Source organism: Dromaius novaehollandiae, chromosome 1 (assembly GCF_036370855.1).
Source record: "Dromaius novaehollandiae isolate bDroNov1 chromosome 1, bDroNov1.hap1, whole genome shotgun sequence".
NCBI classification, from domain to species: Eukaryota; Metazoa; Chordata; class Aves; order Casuariiformes; family Dromaiidae; genus Dromaius; species Dromaius novaehollandiae.
This window is the reverse complement of record NC_088098.1, coordinates 110,660,585-110,683,803: the sequence shown is the minus strand read 5'-3', so window position 1 is coordinate 110,683,803 and position 23,219 is coordinate 110,660,585. Positions and strand designations below refer to the sequence as shown.

General features: G+C 39.2%; 1 protein-coding gene across 3 annotated transcripts in view; it reads right to left on the bottom strand.

Moving 5' to 3' along the window:
• CXADR (CXADR Ig-like cell adhesion molecule) overlaps nucleotides 1-21,622 on the bottom strand; it is a 36,889-nt gene extending 15,267 nt beyond the window's left edge. For 2 of the 3 annotated variants that reach the window (XM_064523568.1, XM_026107987.2), the window contains exons 1-6: nucleotides 21,531-21,622; nucleotides 4,309-4,478; nucleotides 3,426-3,630; nucleotides 2,886-3,041; nucleotides 673-795; nucleotides 241-379 (exon numbers count right to left, since the gene is read on the bottom strand). In XM_064523568.1, the coding sequence (XP_064379638.1) occupies nucleotides 241-379; nucleotides 673-795; nucleotides 2,886-3,041; nucleotides 3,426-3,630; nucleotides 4,309-4,478; nucleotides 21,531-21,588 (851 nt within the window). In that variant the 5' untranslated portion in view covers nucleotides 21,589-21,622. Of the gene's footprint in view, nucleotides 1-240; nucleotides 380-672; nucleotides 796-2,885; nucleotides 3,042-3,425; nucleotides 3,631-4,308; nucleotides 4,479-21,216; nucleotides 21,367-21,530 lie in introns of those variants that run through there. The other variant, XM_026107988.2, reaches the window with a different exon arrangement.
• Between the last annotated feature and the right edge of the window lie 1,597 nt (nucleotides 21,623-23,219).

The following is a 23,219-nucleotide window of genomic DNA, read 5'->3' as shown; positions in this document are numbered from 1 at the left end:
CTTTAAGTTTAAAAATATTCAAAAACATATCACCTTCAAAATTTTTACTGAAATATTATATACACATGACTATCTATACAATATTCAAAACAAAAAGGTTATAGGGTCAGCTGTTAGTATGGTAACAGGCTTTCCAAATTAAAACAGAGTTCTCAACCATGAGTATCTTACGTACTAAAAGACACACTTAAAAGTTAATTTTCAAATAATGCTGCTCAGAAATTAGAGATATGTCATTACCTAATATCATGATGTACTTCTTTCTCATATTTCTTCTCTCTACGTTTCTTACAGCAACAGAAGACGAGAAAAGCCAGTAAAAAGAGACCCAGCAGAGTTCCTACAATAGCTCCAGCAATTATACCAGCTGTATTTATAGCTAGAATAGATAAATTACAATATTGATTGTCAAAAGTCAGGATTTGTACAACTAGGCAATTCTTTTCTCTTAACTCAACTTTAAAAGCAGCATGTTTCCCCATGTTCCAGGCTAACAGTATCACTGAATCATAGAGGGTATGCTTCAACCCCTTCTAGGATTTGGGAAGTTGAGATAAAGTGGCAATCATCAGTTGCACCATAAGAGTTTCTTTCTTTCAGAAGTTTAGAGAAACAAGATTTAGCTCTTTAAGATACAAAAAATTATGTGACTATTACACAGCAAACACTTACGAGGGGTGACATTCAGCTCAACAAAACATTCATCCGTGCCAACTCTGTTTGAGGCAACACAAGTGTATGTACCAGAATAGTCTTGAGAGGCATTTTTCAAGAGAAGTTCCCCTGTATTCTTATCTAAAAACAAAGACAGACAAAGGTTTACCATTTTCCAAAGATTAATTTCATGTTGAATACAACAGAATTATTAATCCAGCACAAAGTCTTAATTTAAAAAGCCTTATTAAAAACAGTATCCAAATGAAAACAGAAGTCTATCATGTTGCAAAATACCATTTTTTGTAAAAGCATTTTACATTATTAGAAGTTTGTTCCGTAGTATTTGACTTAATATTAAGCTTACAAACAGGCTGCTCTATCAGTGGAAAGGAACAGATACTTAAAAGGGCTGATTCTTTTACCCCAACGGAATTCTAAAATGCAAAATGTTAACTGCATCCTAGAAGTACCCTTTCTATTCACTGTGTCTAAACTGATTCTACACAACCAGCTCAGATGTAGATACATGAAGAAACCATGTCCAAAATTATGAACAGATCCAACCTAAACACCACACTCTGAGTCACCAGTGAAGTCCAGCACTGGCAGTCTAGGAGATGTGATTCAACAACAAGAAAAATATTTTACTAGGGCTTTCAAAGCCACTGGCAGCTACCTGTGTAAGGTTTTAGTATGTGAACTTCAAATAGCTCACATTCTTAAATTGCTAATAGCTTTGCCATTGGCACTTGAAAGGCCAAAGCTGTAAGATACTACACCTCCTTCAGCTGGACAAAAAGTGGGTACTTATTTAAGGTTTTAATTAGATAATGTCTATATTCTTGGGTGTCCAAAACAAACATAGCTATATCAGGTTACACACCACATGCATACCTCCTCACTCACTTTTGTCCAGCATTAATATCATCAATTCATTTTTATTTACCATAAGACAAATTTGGGGTGTGGAGAAGGAAAGGGAATATAGCAAGCCTAAGATCTTGAGTGGCATAGAGAAGGACACCAGGGATCAACCGTTCACCATCAAAACAAGAAATGAGGTATCAAATGGCACTACTGAGAGGCAAGTTCAAAATGAAGAACAGTGTGAGGTTCTTCAAACATATAGCTAAACTTTAGAGATCTATGTAATGGGATATTAAAGATACTAGTAGTTTACAAAAGTTCAAAGGAGAATGAGGAAGTTCACAAAAGTGAGAGATTTGATTCGATTAAAAAAAAAAAAAAAAAGACAAAAAAATCCCATCTCCCATCCAAAAATTATGGAAGAATAAGAGACCGCTATGAGGAAGCGCCATACAAATTCTTATTCTCTTTCCTATAGACATCCACTTTGGCTACTCTTACAGACATGATACCATGCTATACATTCAGTCCTACATGCTGTGTATAACCTGAGTTAAGTGTGTCTACTTATAAGCAGATTTTTAAACTGCTCGATCTGCAAGGCAAACCCACACATCGAAGGGTTAAGGTTTTCATAACTACAAAGAAGATCCAAAAGAACTGGTATTGAGAAGTACTGTTCCAGAAAAACTTTTACAAAACCAAAACTCACAAATTAAGCTTCTGAGAAGTTCTCACAAGAGAATCCAACACAACCACCATAATAATTTGGAATCCATCACTCAAAATTTGTAACACAGGACCATTTCCTGGATGTTAGCTCATTCAGGAACAGGATAAGCCTTCTCTCCTCTTTTACCTGTGACAACTTTTGTTCCAGAGAGATGCACCCATGTTAAGCAACAAGTTCAGTCACTTGCCTGGGAAGTGAAGACTTTGGTTCAACCTCTCCTTCAGCTAGTAAAAGTTCAAGCTTTCAATATCCCCTTCCCGAAGGTAGCTCTAACCACTTGCCTAGCGTCTATTCTGACTCTTTTCCACTGTTTAACTGGGCAGAAAAGCAGCCAAAGATCAGCAAGCAGAGAAGCCACAACATTCATACAGGAATGAGCACGATTCTGGAGCTTAATGGCAAGAATCTCTCTCAACTTAAAGCTTTACACATTTCTTGCAGTGAATCTTTTTTTTAAAGGAAAAAATAAAGTTTGTCTCAAATGTCAGTTATATTATCCAGTGAAAAGACAGAGCAGAAGTGACATTCATCTTGACCACTCCATGCTAAAATTAAGCATGAATTGCTCACAAGTCATGAATATAATCTTAAGTATTTCAGAATAGTAAATAATAAGGTTTGACAATACTCAGCATAGAAGTGGCAGGAAGTTCTTGTGTGCCAGCTACTCTTCTCCAGGCATAAGATAAAAGTGGGGATCCTTCTTGTGATGCACATTTCAAGATAATGTCATTTCCAATCTCCTGCGATCCTTCAATGGAGCATTTAGTCCTTGCTGGCTTTACTAACAAACAAAGTGTTTAATTAATAACAGTCACAATCAAAACATTTACTGTTCTAATTGGTAAGTCTATCCAGCTAAAGATGAAGTCAAGCTTGTACACCTAACTCTTTCTATTCATGGAAAGAGTTTCTTTGAAATGTAAGCCAGACCTTAACTTAAAAAACAAAACAAAAAGAAAACCCTCATTATTTTGAATATTATTCCTTTAATTCTCCCCCCAAAAAAGGGAATTTCCTACCCAAGAAATGTCTCAAAAATGGAGGCATCACCATGTATTTATGATCTATGACTTTGTTCTACAGAAATTTTCTTTTTTTATATCACATCCAAGACGGCATAAGTGCTAAGAACATCACTGAAAATTCAAGAACACTGTTTTCTTACCAAGTACAGTCAATTGTAGTTTTTGGCTTTGAACTCCAGGAGCCTTCTTCACTTTACACTGGTATGTGCCAGTGTCTGCTGATTTTAAATTCAGGATATCCAATGAACCATCACCAGATCTGGGATCAGGATTAGTAAACTGCATCCGTCCAGTCATGGCAGCATAATAATGATTGTAAATCCTGTCTACAGCATACATAATTATCTATAAAAACAGAAATAAGATTCAAAAAATCTACCTGTCACGTAAATATTTGAAATAACAATTCTGTTTCTTCAGATTCTTGACAGTTTCTTTCTACTGTTTTAAATAATCCCAGAAGTATGACATAACCAAATATCTCATTCTACAAAAACATCACCACAAACAGTACACTAATGCACATTCTAACCAAGCAAATGCCCAAAGAGTAGTAGTACACCATCACTAAATTTTGGCTTAAAGAAAACTATTCAAAATTGCTCCAGCATTCCTTCTGTAAAACCTCTCTACTTGTCTTATTGATGAGTTTTCCAAATAAAGGAATATGAAAAAAAAGTTATGTTTAAAATCCAATTCTCATGAATCAGTTTTCAGTCAGGAAACAATGTGGGTACCAGAGCACAGTTTGTTTTCTGTAACTGAAACATTTTTAATTTTGGGGTTCTTCCTTAGAGAGCAACAAGTTTATAGTGAGAGATTTCTTGACATTTCATACTTAATCTCTCTTATTCTGAAGCTTCCACTGTATTTCACATGACTGGTGCTTCAAAGTAATTTAAGATCACAAACATCCCATCTTGAAAAGGTGAACGTAAAAAAACAGAGGACAGTAACACAGTTCATACATTGACCTATTCTAACAACCGAATTAAAACCACCTCCAAAAAAGTCTTTACTTACTATTTGTTCCTTCTTTTGATTATCTGCTGGTATCAAGACCCATTCGATATCTAGTGGGCCTTCATCCTCATCTGAGAGTACAAAAGTACATGGCAGCGTAACCTTCTCTCCTTGAGCTTTTTCGAACATTGACTGGTCAGCTGAAGTTATACTTAAGCTTCTTGTTAGACCTACAAAAGTTTATTTTGATGTTTTAAAACACTTCACAAGCAGTTTTCACAATAAATGTTCTATTATACATCAGCATGTTCTTTCCAGAAAGGAATACCTAACCCCAGCTTCTGTGAGACAGTAATTGCACAGGTTATCCAAATAGCCAAAGCCTCAGTTGCTTAGAAGCTCTTGACTATTACAGGCACAATAAAAAGCTCAACTTTTTTGAAGTTCAGATGCCCACTTAGAAAACCAAGTTTATAGAGTTCCTTTTTCAAATCCATTACATGCATTTTCTGTGCAGAAATCATATCATTCACCAGACTATTTTTATCACCACTAAAAAAATCCTGTAAAGTACTATGTTCCTAACTCAATGCAAAGTCAGCTACTGTTAGTTTGCAGTCATATCTAACAGGCAGTTACACCTTTCAAACCTAACATACATTTTTATGCAATCCAATTCCCACAGAAAGTGCACATACATGTGTGTATATATAAATATATGTAAGTATGTACACACATACAGCAGCAACTTATCACCACTTCCTGCAATATCAATCATTTTGCTTAAAGTTTTGCCCTGTATCAAGTATTTGGGATTTCTTCCCCCCAGTGTTGAAAGAAAAAGGATCTTTAAAAGGTATTAATAAGTCATTTGAAAAGAGAAGGTATGTGTTACATACTAAACTCCAGACAGAAACCTCCAAGAAAAAGCTTCATAGCTATTGAAAACATACAAAGTTACTAATTAGATAGGATTATTTCACTTCCTACCCTTCATGGTATTACTTTGTAAAGCCTCACTTTCCTTCCAGAAAAAAAAACCTCAATTTGAAGTAAAGAAGAGATTTATGTACAACATTTCTTACCAACCCATGTACATCTTTTCAAAGATAATTCCAACAGATATGTATCAACCTGTTTTGACCATTGCCAAAATAGCTGAATAACTAATTTCTCTGCTACTGTGTTGAATTATTACTGTTTCCTAACTATCTCAACGCTGGCTGCCATTCCCTTCCAAAAGGATTCCTTCAGACTTCCAAGTGTAAATCAGCCATTCTATACCTCTTAAAAGGTCAAATGAAGATTGAAATATATTACAGTGTAATCATTAAAATTGGTCAGTTCCGTACGTAAGTATTATTCCTAGCCATCAACTCTAGAAATCGGTGGATTCAGAGTACAGCTTCCAGTACTTTCATGTTTCCAGAAAGCACAGTAGCGAAGAACTTTAATTCCTCATCTGTTTCTCAGAGACATCATAATCTTTTGTTTCCCTCTCTTCCACAGCTTCACTAGAGGACAGTAACACTATGTTTAAGTTATCACTAAATTATATTACCATATTCTGATTTTCCTAGATTAAGAAAGTGAGATGATGTCAAATGCAGCTCAGACTGATGATGAAATAAGTTAAAATGTTGCTTTCATATAAGCTTCAAGTCTGCAGCCTGGGAAATCAAAACCCTTAATTCTGAAGAAAGAATTAACTGCAGCAACTTGAACAGTATTTCTGCTTTGTGACAGCATCTCTAACAACAGTTACTTTGGATTTTGAAGTTTAGAACAGATGACTACAGAATACACGTATACTTTCCACTCCCTCTCAAGTGGGCCTGCGGAGAATTTGAGAAAACTTCCGGGGGTTAGGTAACAGGAACACAATCATGTCTGCTTCTTCACAGTGGGTAGCTAGTAACAGAATTCATACTTAGGATTAGAGGTGTTAAAACACATTTGTACTACTAAAACCTAAAAATCTCCGATTTTGAGTTGATACATGCTAGACTGATTATCCAAGCTCCATTTTTTCAGAAAGTTAATCAAAAATCAGCACATGAACTCTTTTCTCTCTCCAGTTCATGTTTCAGCTACATTGTGTGTTAATCTTACTTCTCTTCCTCTTCTGCCATTACTTTTCAATCTCTGGGACAATTTCAACCAAAAATAACAGGAGAAATAACTGTCCAGAAAAACCTTAAACTATTTGTTTGTTCTATCATAGCTGAGAAGCATTAGATTCTTTGATTGTCTCTTGCCTCTTAGATCGATCGACTTGCCTGGCAATCAAGTGTAATTCCAGAGTAGACTTTACACATACTGATTTCTTGTCCATGTGGCAGAACAGTAAGAAAGGGAGCAAGAACACTGGGAAAGAAAAATTCTGTTAAAAGCTCGAAGCATTGCATTTCAGAGAGAGACTCCTAGGAAGCCAGGCTACTATAACTCTGAAAGTCACAGTGCAGTCTGCTTAAAGTGCTTTAAAAGCAGCTCAAATTGAAGTTTACAGTGTTCGTCATTTCATATTCTTCAGATTAGAGAAGCATAGTGACCAAAAGCTATATACTAAAGAAAAGCAGAACCCAAGTACCAAAACCAACATAACAGCCTTAAGTGACTTGCCACAAATTTATCCTATGCAGAAGATTCACTCACAAAACTTGAAACTCTTGAAAGATCAGTAGCATATTTGTGCACACCTAACTGCATATAAAACACATCAGTGCAAAATGAGAATTGTTCTGAGGTTCATATGCTTCAACTATCATTTCTGTATGCCAAGCTTATGGCACATTACCTGATGAGCGAGAGGTACACAAAGGCTGGCCTGAGCCTTCCAACTCGCAGATTTTTCCTAAGTCTCTACTCCCCTCCTTACTGCCTGTCTCCCAATAGTTGATTGTCATTATACTGGTGTTTCACATTCTTTCCTACACAAAGACTACATGCATATGGAGCCATTTTCCCCTTTGTGTCTCCTCCCCCCCCCCTTTTTTTTTTAATGGAAGGTAAGCCAAAGTGTCAACATTTTAAAAATACTATTAGAATGACAGGCAGAAGCAGCAAGCATCTCAACTAAGGCAGGTGTCACAGCCAGCTGAGCCTGAACTAAGCATGAGCACCAAGAGGGAGTGGCAGGTAGCAGTGGCTAGAAAACCCCTTCTGCACGGGACAGAGACACATGACCGCTGCTAGATATGCTGCCAAAGGAGGTGTGGCCAGATTCAGAACACTGGAGAGACTGCCAAGGCTTCTCTAGCCCTTGGACCATTACCCCTTGTTGCTCACTCACGCAGCCATCAGTAGTACTATTACCAAGGGAGACCTGGAGCAATCAAGAGCAACTATGAGGTCTTGAAACATTTGTAAGGTCACCCAGGGTTAACAGAACTACTGTGAAGTCGTAGGTTACATCCAGTTAAGTTAGTCCATCTTGAAGTATATGGACTGTTTTATTTACAAAGAGTGGACGGATGAGTCTTTTCCAAAAATCCTAATGAGTTTTTAGATTGGCCAGCCCTTTCTGCTCATCATCCTCCTCAGAAAATGGCTATCATCCTTATTTGAACAGTTTACTCAAAGGATAACATGCTTCAAACAACTGATTTTGCTCAATTCAATCCTAAAAAAAAAAAAAAATCTGTATAATAACACAACAGAATTTACACACACACCATGATCAAAAAACAGAAAGCAAAATATTCCTTTGCTTAGCACTTTTTTCCTAACACAAACCAGTTTGGTATTTGTACATCCACTGTTTTTTCCACCTTGCTGGATGACAGGCTGAGACCTTCCACGGTCAGTTTACATGTGCAGGCTGCTGCTCATTATAGCTACACAGTCATGCAGACATTACTACAGACACAGTAGATGCAAGGTCACAAGAAGAGTGGCCGATGAGAATAGGCAAGATCTTTTTGGGGTGTCTGTAGAAGCAGTCTCAGATATAATACAATTAAAAATTTATTACAAACAGCACACTTACCTAACTTGCACTTCTGCACTAGTTCTAGTTACTATCCAGCTTGTACTTCGCCCTAGCCCTAGTGCACTTCTGCAGTAGCTCAGGCTGGTTAAGTGAAAGAATAGAGATTCAGGAATGGTAAAGACATGGGGCAGGCTGGTGGGAGACAAAACAGACCTCGGGAAAGGTAAAACAGGTTGAAGGGCATCCACCTCAGGTGCCTGTATACAGAATTATGACACTGGCATAACTGAAACATGGTAGGATAGCTCATATGACTGGAGTTTTGTGATAGATGCGTATAGGCTTTTTAAGACAGAAAAGGAAGAACAGGGGGAAGGAAACTGCCCTTAACACAAAGGAGCAGTTTGAACATAAGAAGCTTTTCTATGGGATGAGTAACAGGCGGCTGAAAGCCTGTGGATCAGGATCAAAGGAGAGGCCAGTAAGGGAGACATCGGGCTAGGAGTTTGCAACAAATAATTTGCTCAGGATGAGAAAGCAGATGATGTCTGCTTCAGCAATTCCATAAAGTCTATAGATCACAGAGCCTGGTTCTTACTGAAGACTTTAATCTCCCTGCCATCTATTAGAAGCACAACACAGCAAGACAAAATCCAGGAGGCTTCTGGAACTTAACAACTGATGCTAAATGGGCCAAATCCATTTTAGATTCTCCTGGAATTGCTACTCACAAAGAAGGAAGAACTTGCTGGGGATGTGATCATCAATGGCAGCCTTAACTGCAGTGACTATGAAATAGTAGAGTTCAAAATCCTGAAAGGAGTGAGGAAAGAATGCATAGTCCAGACCCTGGACTTTAGAAGAGCGGACTGGCTTTTCAGTAGGTAGGATACTGCAGGACACAGCTCTGAAAAGCAAAGGAGCTCAAGAGAGCTGGCAAGTCTTTTAGGAACATCTGCTTCCAAGCACACAAACAGTACATTTCAATACTCAGGAAAATGAGCAGATGTATCAGCGGCCAAGTTTGACTAACAGAGAAAGCATTACTGAACTCCAATACCAAAAGGGCGTATACAGGAGGTAGAACTGAGCACAGTCTACAAAGGGAAGAAGACATTGCCCAGGTATGCAGGGATTGCATTAGAAAAGCCAGAGCCCAACTGAAAGTTTCTACAAATACATGAGAAGCAAAGGAATAGAAAAGGAAGATGTGGGCCCACTGCTGAATAGGGTGGGTGATTTATTGATGGCTGACATAGATAAGACCAAGGTACTCCGTGTTGACTCTGCTTGGAGCAGGAAGTTGAATGACTGAGGTCCCTTTCATTATAAGTGATTTTATAATTCCATTAAAGATTAGATGAAGCTGATGCACACTGTGATCAGATGACATTCTTCAGGCTCTCCCAAGCCTCATCTCCTCCAGTTTCTACTTAAATCACGAAGATTCAATTTCTGTTCCCTCCCCTAGAACGCTCCTCAAAATATGAGTGGGTCAACTGTGGCATCTTAGGCACTGGCATGTGACAGGCAGACATTTCATTAAGCTGCATGAAGATATGTATTTTTAGTTAGCAGGGTTTTATGGATATGTTTTCAGACCTTTTCAGACTTGTTTTAACACACCAGAAAGATACAAGTTCCTAAACATAGTTATTCCAATATTTCAAAGGCAGTCAGCATGAAAACTTATCATTTTTAATGACAGCAAACTATTCATTGTAAAGTTCAAAACAGACTCAGAAGCACAAAACAGATTCTCAGAAGAACGACTGGAAGTTATCAAAATAGAAGCGGAACTGGTCCAAATAGATGGATAATGTTCTTGCAATACTTTCACAAGGAGAAAACATGCTAAAGTTGGCTGAGGTAAACAGAAGAATAAACCTTTGTGACTGGATAACAGACAAGTACTGTTCCTTCGTGCAGAATACTCCTTATAAAAGCTTTTAACAGAAGCCAGGACGTCAATATACATTTTGGATTCTGAGCATCTATATTTGAGGTTCTCAATGTGCAATTAAATATTCTTCCTCAGGGAAATTAACCCCAAATAGCATTGCAAGCTAACATCTCTGCATGACTGAACAAGTTTTTCATATTACTTCTAAAGGAACATAAAATAGTATATAATTTTTGAGAAACTTTAGTCCTTTCTGAATATCTGGAAACACCTTCAAATATCACTTAAGTGGAACACAGCCTAGCAAACTACATTATTAGTATTTTTAAAAAATCTAGTAAAATTAAGTGTTTGATACTATTTGATGGAAGCTGTTTTCTAGTATCGTTTAAGAGCATTTTCAATACAGAAAACAACAAAAAAAATGGGGCAATGGATTCTCCATTCCAATATATGTACAATCAGAACTGTGATATATACTAACTAACAACAGAAAGACAACTAACTAGATCACTTATTTTTGCATTTAGGATTTTATTTTTAATGAAAAACACGAAGACTTCAGAACATACTGAAATTCTGGATTATTCGCTCACATAAATTTAAGCCCATGCATTAAACTTGACAGAAATGTTTCTGCTCATTAGACAGCTAGGTTACTGAAGTGTTAAAAATCCTATAAACAGTTTTGGCTGAACAACAAGGGGAGAGGAAGTGCAGGTTGACTGCAGTCGGTCAGCCAGATCTACTCATACTTATTTTCTCAACTTCACCATTCTTCCGTGGAAGACAAGACATGGAACAACACAGAGGATACTAGACTCTAAAGAGTCTTTTATGTAATGAACATTATGGGAATAATGTCAAGAAAGAAGAAAAATGAAAGTTTAAGGGAAGGACACAGAAAATATTAGCTGTCTTCCCTTTAGGATGCAAATTCATCAACAGATTTGGGGATTCTTGACATGAGAATGAAACTCTAAAATTCTACTTTACCTCCATTGTATTTAGGGATTCTCGTGAAGTGTTTCAGGACAGAATCTGAAAATTATATTAGGGCAATACACATCCTGTGAACATTTTTATTCAGACATCTAGCAGCGAAGACCATTTAACCAACACAGCAACCTCACCTTACGCAAGAGGAATAAGCATGAGATGAGCAAAAGGAACAGACAAGCAACAGGCAAGAAACTGCCAAAAGCTAAATAATGATACAGGAGTAAATATAACGGGGAAAGAAGAAATGGTATAACATTACTGCATCTGTCCTTATAGAGGATACAAATCTAAAGAGCAGGTTTGTTTTTAGCATGCAATAATTCTAGAATTCTGCAGATAATTCGGATTTTACCACCACCACAGCTCTGGAAAAGGCAAATTGCAAAGCTTTTCTAACAAAGTACAATCTTGCTAGTTTTAGCATCAAACAGTTTATTGTTAGTTTCACAGACTGTACTTTCCCCCTGTACTGGGCACTCTTGAATTGTGGTTATCATACAATGCTACAATAATGCTTCATAAATCAAGCACAGTTTCTGGTAAGGAAAAATAAAGCATTTAAAAGATCATCTGCTGAACCTATATACTAATTGTAATCAATTATTCAAGCAAAGAACTAAAGATTCAGTGTTATCCAGAGAAGCAGCTCAGTACTTAAAACAAATGCAAATTTCTAAAGTGTTTCCAGTACTATATATAGACTGCTTTGAGCAAGAAGTGCATTTTAAAAGACAAGCAGTAAGCGTTATTCCACCACTGTCAATCCTGAGTCAGAAAAAGCATTCTGCACCTAAATTCAGGAATGAGCTAGAGAATGAATTTGAGCATCTAATTTTTACTTAGGAGGTTCATCACACATCTGAAATTCTTGCTTTACGCTCATGGAGCCTTCATCTTAGTAGGGAGAAGTGTCAAAGCTGTTCCTAACACTTCTATTCCTATTGACTTTAATAAATGATGTATCCCTCCATTTTAACTCCAAAAGGGCCCAATCCAAAAAGGTGTGCTTGGACAACACCTGACAAATACTGACAGCCATGATTTCAGGATGAGACAGCAGTGACAGCTACTATCATTCAGGACTGAGGCACACCTTTTGAGCCACGTTTACTGGGCAAAGGTTCCCTGTTGCACCTACCTCTCAAAGTACCCAGGGTTTCTTCTTCTTTTATCATACATGATTTGGCTAAATAACGCATTTACTTTCTCCCCATCTGTTTCAGGCTTTTCTCCCCCTCCACAATTAAATAGGACTCCACTATTAAAAATAAGTCTTCTATTCCTCTCTATCTGATCCCTGCAAGTCTGAGTTTTTCACAAAAATTGGGCTTTAAGCAACACAGAAACTGAAATCTGACCAGTTCCAAAAATGGTTTTGCCACTCTCCAAGCTCGCAATTTCTGTACAGCAGCTCAAGACCCAGTCCACTTCAGAATACTGCAACCACTTTCCTAAAGTGTTCTGTTTTGAACAGAAGCCAAAGTTGAAGCAATTCTGCATTGGCCTCATCTGAGAAATCTGATAAAACACACCAATTCAGCAATAACCGTTAAGTTACTGAATTTGTACCAGAGTTCACCTGTGGTTTACAAACTGAATCCACAAATTACTCTTTGACAAGCCCTACAAGAGAGGGGGTAAAAAAAAAAAAAAAAAAAAAACAAAAGAGATAAACCCACTAACAAACCACAGGAAATGGATGGGCTGAGCAGACTTCTGCAAAAATACGCTCCCTCAGTCTGGGTGTTACTCGTGATAGAAGACTTCTCAGGCAGGATCAGACGAGTAACTTGCTCAAATTCATGATAAGTTGCATGCTCCAGTTGAAACAAGACAGATTCCTCAATTAAGTTAAAAGTCATTCCTCCTCTCAAATTAAAAATTCGCAATGATAGATTTTAAACAAATCTACAAATAATGAAGGTCCTAATCTACAAATATACAGCAGAAGCTTCATTTCATTCCCAACTAAACTCAGTAAGGTTAGCTATGCAAGTAAGAAAAAAACAAAAATCATGGGATAAAGCCTTGCTGACCTTTCACTTTGATTTATTTAGACAAATTTCACTTCTTCCCTTGACATTCCCTTTTGCCTTCAGATTCTATCCAACTCTCCTTCCTTTTTACAACTGTCCCTGGGCTCCCAACTCATTCAGCACATTCTTCAAGCTTTTGTTGCTGAACCCAGAGTCACTAGACAAGTATCCTAGCAACTACAGCAGTTGATGACCTTACTCAACAGGAACATGCTTATCAAGTTGAGAGAAGGAGCACTTTTACCTCATTAGTGAGGTAAAAGACAGGCTTATTTGGGGGGAAACCAACAAAAAGGAGGAGTGGGTGTTATAACAAAGCCTGTGATTAAGATTAAGCACAGAAGTACTGTCTAGTCCAACATCTACAGAAGATCACTATTAAGTTTTAGTGTTTGATCACATTTAAATGATCCAGCATGACCTAGGTCAGCCTGCAGTATATTAAGGGAAAGACAACTAAGCTAATCTGGAGCTGCCAAATTCCTGCCTTCTCATCCTCGGTTTTGATTCTGCCCCCTCCCTTACGCCAGTATAACGCTGTGCAAAAAGGCAAAAAGTCAGAGCAAAGAGTTAACCCCACTAAAAATTAACACAGCATGGGAGGGGTTGTTTTGTTTCCAGATGGAGCTCTCTGAACCAGATAGTCAGCCAAGCACAAGGCAAGTGGTAGGAGCACATAGCTAGACATAGCAAAGCTGTCACGCTGCAGGAGCCTTGATAAAGCCTTGCTTGCACTGCTGTGGAATCCCACCCACAGAGAACAACCTCGTGTTATACCTACACCAGCCAAGCTGCTGCCAGCTCTCAGAGTAAGCAGAGCTGCCCAGCCCCTGGTTGCATAGCCAAAGTGATTTGAATCAACTCATCTAATAGGAAAAAATACACTAGAAAACTTTCTTGACGTGGATCAGCTGAACAAATTCATTCAGTAGCTGCACAACACTAGCTCTGACACAAGGAAGGGAATGAGGAACCTGAGACCGTTACTGGCATTGGGAACACCCTATATGAACACATGAAGTTACACCAGATGCAATCACATTACATTCGTAATGTGACTAGGTGTAACATGAACCTGTACCTTCAGACTGTACTTAATAGCCATTAAGGAACTATCTAGAGATAGTATTAGCAGAGTAGAAGAAACGGGGTCCAACCATTACAAAGACTTTTCTCAGCCAACTAAGCCAACAATCAGCAGCCCAAATCCCGACACTACTTACATATTCATGAAAAAGCCAGCCTCTCCTCTAATGAATCTACATCAACTCTCAGTCTTGCAAGTCACGTTTTTCTAATTACAATCTGATATTTGAAGGCTTATAGAGTCCATAAGCAAATGAAGTCACATGATTCAGTCCTTCCCTCCCCCTCCCCGCTAATTTGATGGCATTTACAAGGAAACTGAACGAAGCAGCCCTTTTTCATTGTGAACATGTTAAGCATATCTGTCAGTCAATGCATTAGGGAGTTAAATTACAATCAAGCACTTAACTGAGCAGCCATATTATTTTCACTTCAGTAAAGCGGTTTTGACTCTTGTGAGCTACTGAACAATATTTTCCTAGTTTGTGCAAGTTTTGCAGCAATACTGAAAACAATCTTATTCGGCAGTATATGTTTTGGGAGGTTTTTTTTGTTTGTTTTACAAAAAAAAGGTGAACAACACAATGACAGGAAAAAAAAGTGGTTGCTTGCCTACTTCTGTTTTTTTATGATAAGAAATACCTAGAAAGCAATAAGCTCAAAGAATTACAATGACCACCCTAAATAGCCAGAGTTAACTAGTCATTTAAAATTTGAGAGAGACTTTAAAAATAAATACACACACTATTCTCATGCCTTACCACAACTGAGACAAGAGGTTCCTTGCAGCTTACAAAAAAATAAAAAATAAAATAAAAAAGCAGGATCAGCAAGTACCTGATGTTTTAACTACCTATACAACCTCAGTCTGCACAAGTTAATAGTAGTGAATTTAAAAAATCTTCATCATTCCTTCTACACATGCAAAGTATTTCTTGTTGATTAATCTTTTTTCCAACATTCTAAATGCAAGTTACATCTATAGGGCTAGAAAGATGTACTTGTAAATGTCTAATACATGCTACATTAAAAAAAGAGTGGCAGCAAGTGGAACTGAAGAACTTCTAACCATCAAGCACCTTAGATGCTTCCCAATAAGCAGCTAAAGAACAACTGTGTCGCTGGTGGAGGGCTCAGGACTGGCTCTAGCCTGCAGCCCCTAAAGCTCCATATCTTGTCTAAGAAAACTGCAATTTTCTAATATGTGATCTAACAAGTAGGTGACATAAAAAATAATAATAATTAACAGTTATATACTCCACTTGCAACTGTTTGATGATCCCACTGACACTCTTATGTTAGAGTTCAGACTCTTTTGATCTCATAGAGTTGGTTCAGGTAGAAAAACAACTTTACAAAAAATTAGGGAGTTTCAAAGTCAGAGAAATACTAAACTGGCTCATCATGGAGTAAGATGAATAACACAACATTGGACGCAAACAAAAAAACAAAACAAAACAAAAAAACAGTCCTTGAGGTAACATCTAGCTATTCAACTGGTTGCCTGATTTAGTGATGCAGTTAGACTCCCCAACTCAGCTCCCCCCAGGCCAGGCCAAGGTTATACAGATATTTCTCTCACACTGGAAAATACTGATGAAGCAGAATTGGCTTACCCCTTAACCTTCCTTTGCCATCTTCTTGTTGGTCATTCCTTGCTCTGTGCCAGGATAAGTTGTTCGTACAGCTCTTTTGTACCAGATTATGGAAGCTAATTTAAAAATTAATGAAAAAGTTTTAAGCAGTCTCAGCTCACACCTGTTCACTGTACACTCCCACAACTAAAGCGGTTGTACAGTAAAGGAAATGATCAGTAAGGATGCAAGGCCTACTTGTGTTCAAGCTGCCACTGAAAGAGGTTTCCATAGAATTACAGCTTCACTGACACTTAACTCCCATGGCAACAGGCTGAAGTGGCTTTTATAACCATCCCCTGACAGATGCAAACTAGTGAGAGAGAGGAATTCCATAAAAAGAAAGAAAAAGAAAAGCCAGCATAAACTAACCGTATACATAGCTAGCAGTGACCAAAACATTGATGCAATGGGTTAGGTTACACCACTGTTACAAGCTACTGAGCCATACAACTGTTAAAAGCTCTCCTTATTTAATACTTATTTCAGAAAGCATCTAAAAGCTCCATGAAATGAACCAGAAGCTGTAACAAGAGGAAAAAGAGAATCCTGGCAATTAAAAGCTTACAAACTCATGCAAGCAACAACTGACAACTAAATTGATTAGAATTTACAATGAAACAACAGCCCCAAAAATGAGTTCCTGGTATATACAAGCCTCTGTGGACACTGTGGCAAATGAATTTTAAAACGCTGATTGTGAAGTAGATTTGAAGATGTTTACAGAAATTTCTTGAAGCATGAATGGACACAAAGACAATGCATGTACTCACACAAAAATATATTTTTAAAAACAGTGATGGAAGCTAAAACAACCATTTGGGAGTGGTAGTTTCATCTCTAAAATAAGCAGAATCAGCTTTGGAAGAGCCTGTGACAAGCAATGAAACAGGCAGTGTAAGGTTGATGCAACACAGCAGGGGAAGCCAGCAAGGGGAGACAGTGAGAGCAGACCATTCAAACTGACCAGTTAGAATAATCTTTAGAGCAGCATTCTGACTGCATAGAAGATTTTCTGATAAACAGAAGATTAGTTAGGGCAAAATGACTGTAACTCAGTCTCTAGGTTGATGTTACAGGAGTAACTAGTTTAACCCAGCAATCGAAGTCATCTCTGGTTAAAGTTTTTCATGCTTCTCAAAATATTAGGATTTAGGAAACGAGGAAAGGAGTCCTGAATACCAGACCTCCTAATGTCAATGGACACTTAAGAACTTCAGATTCTCCCCTACAACTAATTCAAACAGCTGAACCCTGCAAATTATTACAATTAATCCTCAACAGGCATACCAGGGTTAGAAATTGCCAGACTAATAGAAGAATGATCATTTAACTTGCACGGTGGTCAAATTTCTCCTAGTTTAAGGTTTTGTAAGATCCTCTTACTGAAGACAAACAAACAAAAAAACACATTAAGAGGCTTAAGTCTTTTTTTATACAAATTTGAAAAAGTGTAATAACCATCAAATGCTTACTTACAATGTCTGCATTAGATTCTGCTCCGGCATGCATGTCACTAAAAAAAAGTGCTTTTTCAAGTTTTATGAATATCATTTAATGCTAGTGCAATAACCACAGCCTTTTCCTCAAAAGCTATCCAAACTTTAATAACTTGATTTTATATTAATAAAGCCTCACACATTGTGGAATATCTATATAGTATAAAGGTGCCTACTACTACTATCGTGAAAAGCACAGGAAGAGCAATACGAGATGACTATCGACTAAGGAAATTCCTGCCAACAAGTTATGTTATTTACCTTAAGACTGTATTTCAATTCTTACCCTTAATTTGAAGATGTATGTGCAAAGCATTACCAGTTTGTATAACATGTCTTCTGAAGGCTATACTGATCACCACTGGTGCAATCAATTTTTTCCCCCTATACAAAGACTGATATTAATCTGGGTATCTTAACATTTGATAGCAATTGAAAATTTGTGCCCTGCCATTACACATTTTTAAGAATTCAGACACGGTCACTATCTTATTTTTTAAATCATCATCGCAAGCTAGGCATCTGTATTTATTCTCAGTCTTCTGAAGGTACACATAAACTTGAATTTGCTACAAGGACAATGAAATGTTTTCTTCAGCACTGATAGGCAGGAGAAGCTTGTAAGCACGTATGCAAGGTCACCCTAAAAATCATAGCAAATGCATGCTCAGAGCCACTGACACTGTGTAACAATATATTAGCTTGAGATGACCAAACATTCTGGAAAGTTTAGGATTGATCAAACATACAATAATTTGCACATTCATAAGACCTACCAAAATGATCTGCCGGTACCTACATCACCACCAAGCTTTCTGCTTCAAATCAGAATTCTGTATTTGTCTATTTTTATAAACTGTTTTCCAAAAAGTGTCTAAGTGAAATACTTCAATATCCGAAGAGGTACATAATTTCTATTGCCTTATTCCAGGATTTGTCAATAACAGCTATGCAGTATCCATTTGAGTTAAACTGAATTTGCACACCTTGGGAATCCCCACCTACTTAAAATGACTGATCATACTTGTCTACAATACATACAACTAGTATTGGTCCTTCAAATGGCCACCAAATAAACTCTCACTCACCACAGCTTTGGAGAACATTTTTAGATATAAAAAAAAATTAGTACAATCACTTTAAGAAGAGATAGCCATCCAGATGTGACTCCACACTATTTAAGTCTGCAAGAGAGCAGAAGACTCCACTACACCCACCTGTTCTGTGGTCACTTTTCAGAAGCCCTAATGTAAACAGAAACTGACACGAGTTATTTATAGCTGCACAGCAAGGTAATACAACACAGGCAGTCACTAGAATTAATTCATAAGTAATTATACTACTATGGGAAATAGGACTGTTCACTCCTTGGACCTCTTAAAATGCTCAAGGACAAACTTCTTCCTTCCTGCAAGGAAAAAGGAAGTTATCAATTTCGTTATTTATGGCTGTGAAATTGACCTTAGCAGAGACTGAACCTGAGAAGAGTTTAGGGACAGCACAAATCCAAACATCTCCCTGTTTCAACAGAAAAAGATACCTCAGTTGCCTGCTGAGGGTGTGTTTTTCCACACAGACAAGACAAGCCTCCTTGTCTTAAAAATGAATTGAAAAAAATAAATTATTTTGAATCGACTACTTTTAATAACTGGGAAACAAGAAAAATTAGGCTTATGGAGAGGGGGGAGAGGGAAAATAAAACAGTGAAAATGGCACAGACACTGCAAATCCTAAAGTACCATGACAAACTACTCCACTGCCACAAACACCAGTAAGGACTTCAGCAATTAGACAATCCTCTACTGCCACTGGCTTTCGCACAACTACATGGAGTGCAGATTAGCTTCCTTTAAGGTCTGGTCCATACAGAGAATGCCAGTTACTGAAATCTGCTCCCTCAGTGAAGGAAGCAATGTCTGCCTGGAACATAGACCCAGAAACATTAATAACTTAGTCGGATGAAAGAAAAAAGGGGCTCAGATGATGTATCAGCTCCTATGATATAGAGACTATAAAAATGTTTCCTTCACAGGACTGAAGTACGTGCATCTTTCAGGGATCACTCATTCAAGTAACTATGCAAAAAGATATTCCTAATCAAAACACAGGAAAACTCATACGTTACTTTCTTTAGGAAGTTACCCAATTTCAAAGTCAAATGTAAAGACACCTGTATATTTTAGTAAAGTTAAACTGTAAAATTTACTTCTGGTTATACCTTGCATCATACTTCAATTATTCCCAGCTTTATACACTGTATCATTTGTTATCCTTGCAGTGATCCAGGTCACTCACAGCACATTTTCAGTACATATTCTACTAAACACAAGCTTTGTTTGCAGCATTACCTACAAGAAGTGTTTTAATACAGAACTTAATCATTGGTCCAGTCTCTAAATACTAGTAATTAATACTTTTATCACAGCATATACCTTGTTTTTAACTCTGCTTAGAAGAGTAACTACAGAACTACTGCTGATATCCTTTCAAACATGACATTAGAGTTCATCATTCTGTTATACAGAATTTTGATCCTATGAGTAATTTCCCAAAACAGCAGTTACATCAACAATGTCATCAACATTTCAACAGGAAACAAAAAGTGTTATGACACTGCTGATATGCACTTTACTGTAAACCTTAACCTCCTCAGGTGTTTTGTCATCTCTTGTAGTTTCATATAATCTTGAACTAGCTTTAATTAAAACACTGATTCTTTTGAAGTTATTTTAAAGGAATGTGGCACTCCAATTTGGTTCATTACAAGAACCTAGCAACACTAATGTTTGAGATGAAAAAAATACGCTTACTTTAGTTTTTAACGTGCCAGGCATTTTTTTTCTAGTTTGGCGTTATCTATTCCTTTGTTTTCCCTCAGAAAGGAAAGCAAGCTAGTATACGTACACTTGATTCAACTGCTTTCTCTTCTTCCCTCAAAGTCTCTCACTCTTTCTCCACAGATTTCAATCATACTCATCGAATCCAGAACAGATCAGCTGCAAGGACTCTATGCAAGTCACTTGGTCCAAACAATCCTCTCAAAGCAGGACCGACTTTGAAATTAAATTCAATTATTAAATAGATGTTAAACATGCACATATTAATAAAAAGGTCTAAGTTTATTTATTCTTTTCACTCGGACTTTCATTCGTGGAACTTAATGAATCCAAAAAGAGAGAAGCAGTAACTAAAATACCGTAGCGGTACGTAATTGTCCGCAGAGACCTCGATGCCGTCCCCATCTGAGTGGACCCGAGCACAACCAGCAGCCTTCCGCGGCGTGACCGAAGCGCCTCCCGCTGCGAGCTCCAGAGAAAGCCCTTAACGCAAAGCGGCCGCTGCCCAAACGCGAAAGCGTAGCCGCTCCAACCCCCACCACCTCCCTCCCCCCGAAAAGCACGCCAGAGAGAAACACGAAGCGCACAGCAGGACAAATCGCCTTCGGCCAGCATCGGGGGGTGCATGGCAGAGAAAGGACGGGCAGAGACGCACGCGGAGAAGAGGCAGGCGACACAACGAGGTAGCGGCGCGAACAAAGCCCAGGTCCGCCTCAGAGTCCCCGGCTGGGCGGCGAGGCGGCAGCACCGCAGCTTTGTCCGGCCGCCGCCGCAGGGCAACGGTAAGGCGTCGCCCCATCGGACCCCGAGGGCTGTCAGGGGCTCGGCGACTGCCGCCGCCCCGGGAGAGGGGCTGCGAGGAACGGAGGCGCCGTCCAGCCCTCCACGGGCAGCGGCGGCCGGGCGGGGTAGGCAGCCACCCTCATCCCGCCGCCCTCGCTCCCAGCCCAGCCGCCACCTCCTTCCCCTCTCCTCCACCTGTGCCCTGGGAACCCCCTACTCCCTCCCGCGGGCCCCGCGCTTCGCCCCCGGCGCCCCACCTGCGCAGCAGAGCAGCACGAGAGCCAGCAGCGGGGGCTCCATGGCGAGCGCTGGGAACGACACCAACACCACTCCCTCGCCACAGCTCCCCGGCGGACGCTTCACCCTGCCCCGCCCCGCGCGTACCGCCCAGCAGGTGAATCACCCGTCACTTCCGGCCAGCACCCGCTCCCCCCCCCCCCCCCCCCCCCCAAAGGCAGAGTGGGGTAGGCAGGGGCGCCGCGCCGCGCCGCGCCCGTCGCGCGCTGCCTTCCCATGCAGCCCCAACGGCCGCTCCGGGGCGGGGACGGAGGCGGCTGCTCACACAAAGTACCTGGGCACGGGCAAGCTGCTCTCCCCCAGGGTACCCGAGCCACCGGCGGGACCTTCATTTTGCCCCCGGTCGCAGCTTCTGTCCCTCCCTCGCCTCTTGCCCCGCCCCTTGGAGCTGGCGCCTGTGCCGGGGCCATCGCCCTGGCCGGTGGGGCCGCAGGAAATGCCTTGTGGGCTTGCACGGGGGTCAGCGAGGGCTGCTCCTATGCTATGCCCTCGCTAGGTGTCCGCTGTCGCACAGGGGTCTGTTCGGGTCCAGGACACTTCCAGTCCACGACATAAGAGCCTCTGGAGCATTGGTATGGAGAGGGTTTTCCTGGCTTCGCCTTACTGCAGCTGCACCTGTTTTAGATGGGGTTCGATAGCGCGAGCAACTGGTGCGCTTGGGCCTGGCGAATAATACTGGCTCCACCATTTTTGCCACTCAAGAGTAGAAAGTGGGTGATGCATTCGCCAAAATGCCCTAAAATAAGGGTGAGCAGTTGAACTGTGTCAGTATTAGCAGAAGTGAAATCTGGGCTATTAAAAAAAAAAAAAAAAAAAAAAAAAAGCAGTGTGGACAGGCTGCAGTCATGGTCACAGTTATGGAAGAAAGTAACAGCTTCTTTTACTATTAATGATTTTTGGCTTTTGCTGTTACAGAGAACACCAAAAAAAAAAACTTAATCAGTCCCCATGGCAACGCTATTGTAATGTGTTGTGCTTTCCCTGTACACAGCATATGTATTTTGACTGTGAATGATTTGAATTAAAACTAGAAAACAGGACAAAAGGAAGATAAAGGGGTTTGTAAAAGGATATTATAATCCGAGTTTCTTCTATAATATGATGCAGCTGCTGCATGGTACCCAAAATGGCAGTCCCAGCTGATTGCAGAAAAACATGGTTTGTACTCCATGTACGGCAAAACCATCAGTTGTTTATCACAAGATACAGCACTCTTTATGAGGTTTATTCTCAAGGTAATTCATTGTAGTCTAAACATTTTTTGCTATGCTTATTATATAGTGATTATATATAGTGCAATAGCAAAGCTGATCAGTGACATAAATACATTTCTATCATTATGGTTTATTCTTGTACAAAAAGGGAGAAGTTATATAGGTAGGATGTACTTTATGATGTCCACAGCTCTGTCTGTATAAAGAAAGCATCCCCCAAAACAAATACACAAATGCAAAATCTATGTAGTCCAGATCTTGTACTCCACACATTTGAATTTTGGCAGGAATTGCATTAGTTACTTATTTTTCTTTGGCATTTAAAATGGATAAAATTCAAATGTATTTTTTCCATAGGATTAAATTCTATGAGTATGGATCAGATGAGAGCTTATAAGCAGAGTCCTTCCTGCCCTTGTTGAAAACGTTGGATCAAATGGGTAACTATTTGTAAAGGTATTTTCCCAAATACCTAGCTAAAAAGGAGGTGTTATTCCTTTCATTCAGCAAAGGACTCCTAGTGATGAAATCTGTAGTGTCTCCATTTCTGCTGGAATAATGAATATATGAATGTGCACTGACATCCTTTGAAATAGTTGGTTACTGTAAATAAAGCTGCAGCTTTTACCTGCCAACTCAGAATCTTTTTTTTCTTGATAAGGTTACAGGGTGTAGGGTAAATGCATTGTCATTTTCTATGAAGGTACAGCTAAGTAGTGCTTACATTTTGCAAAGACATGACAATTCAC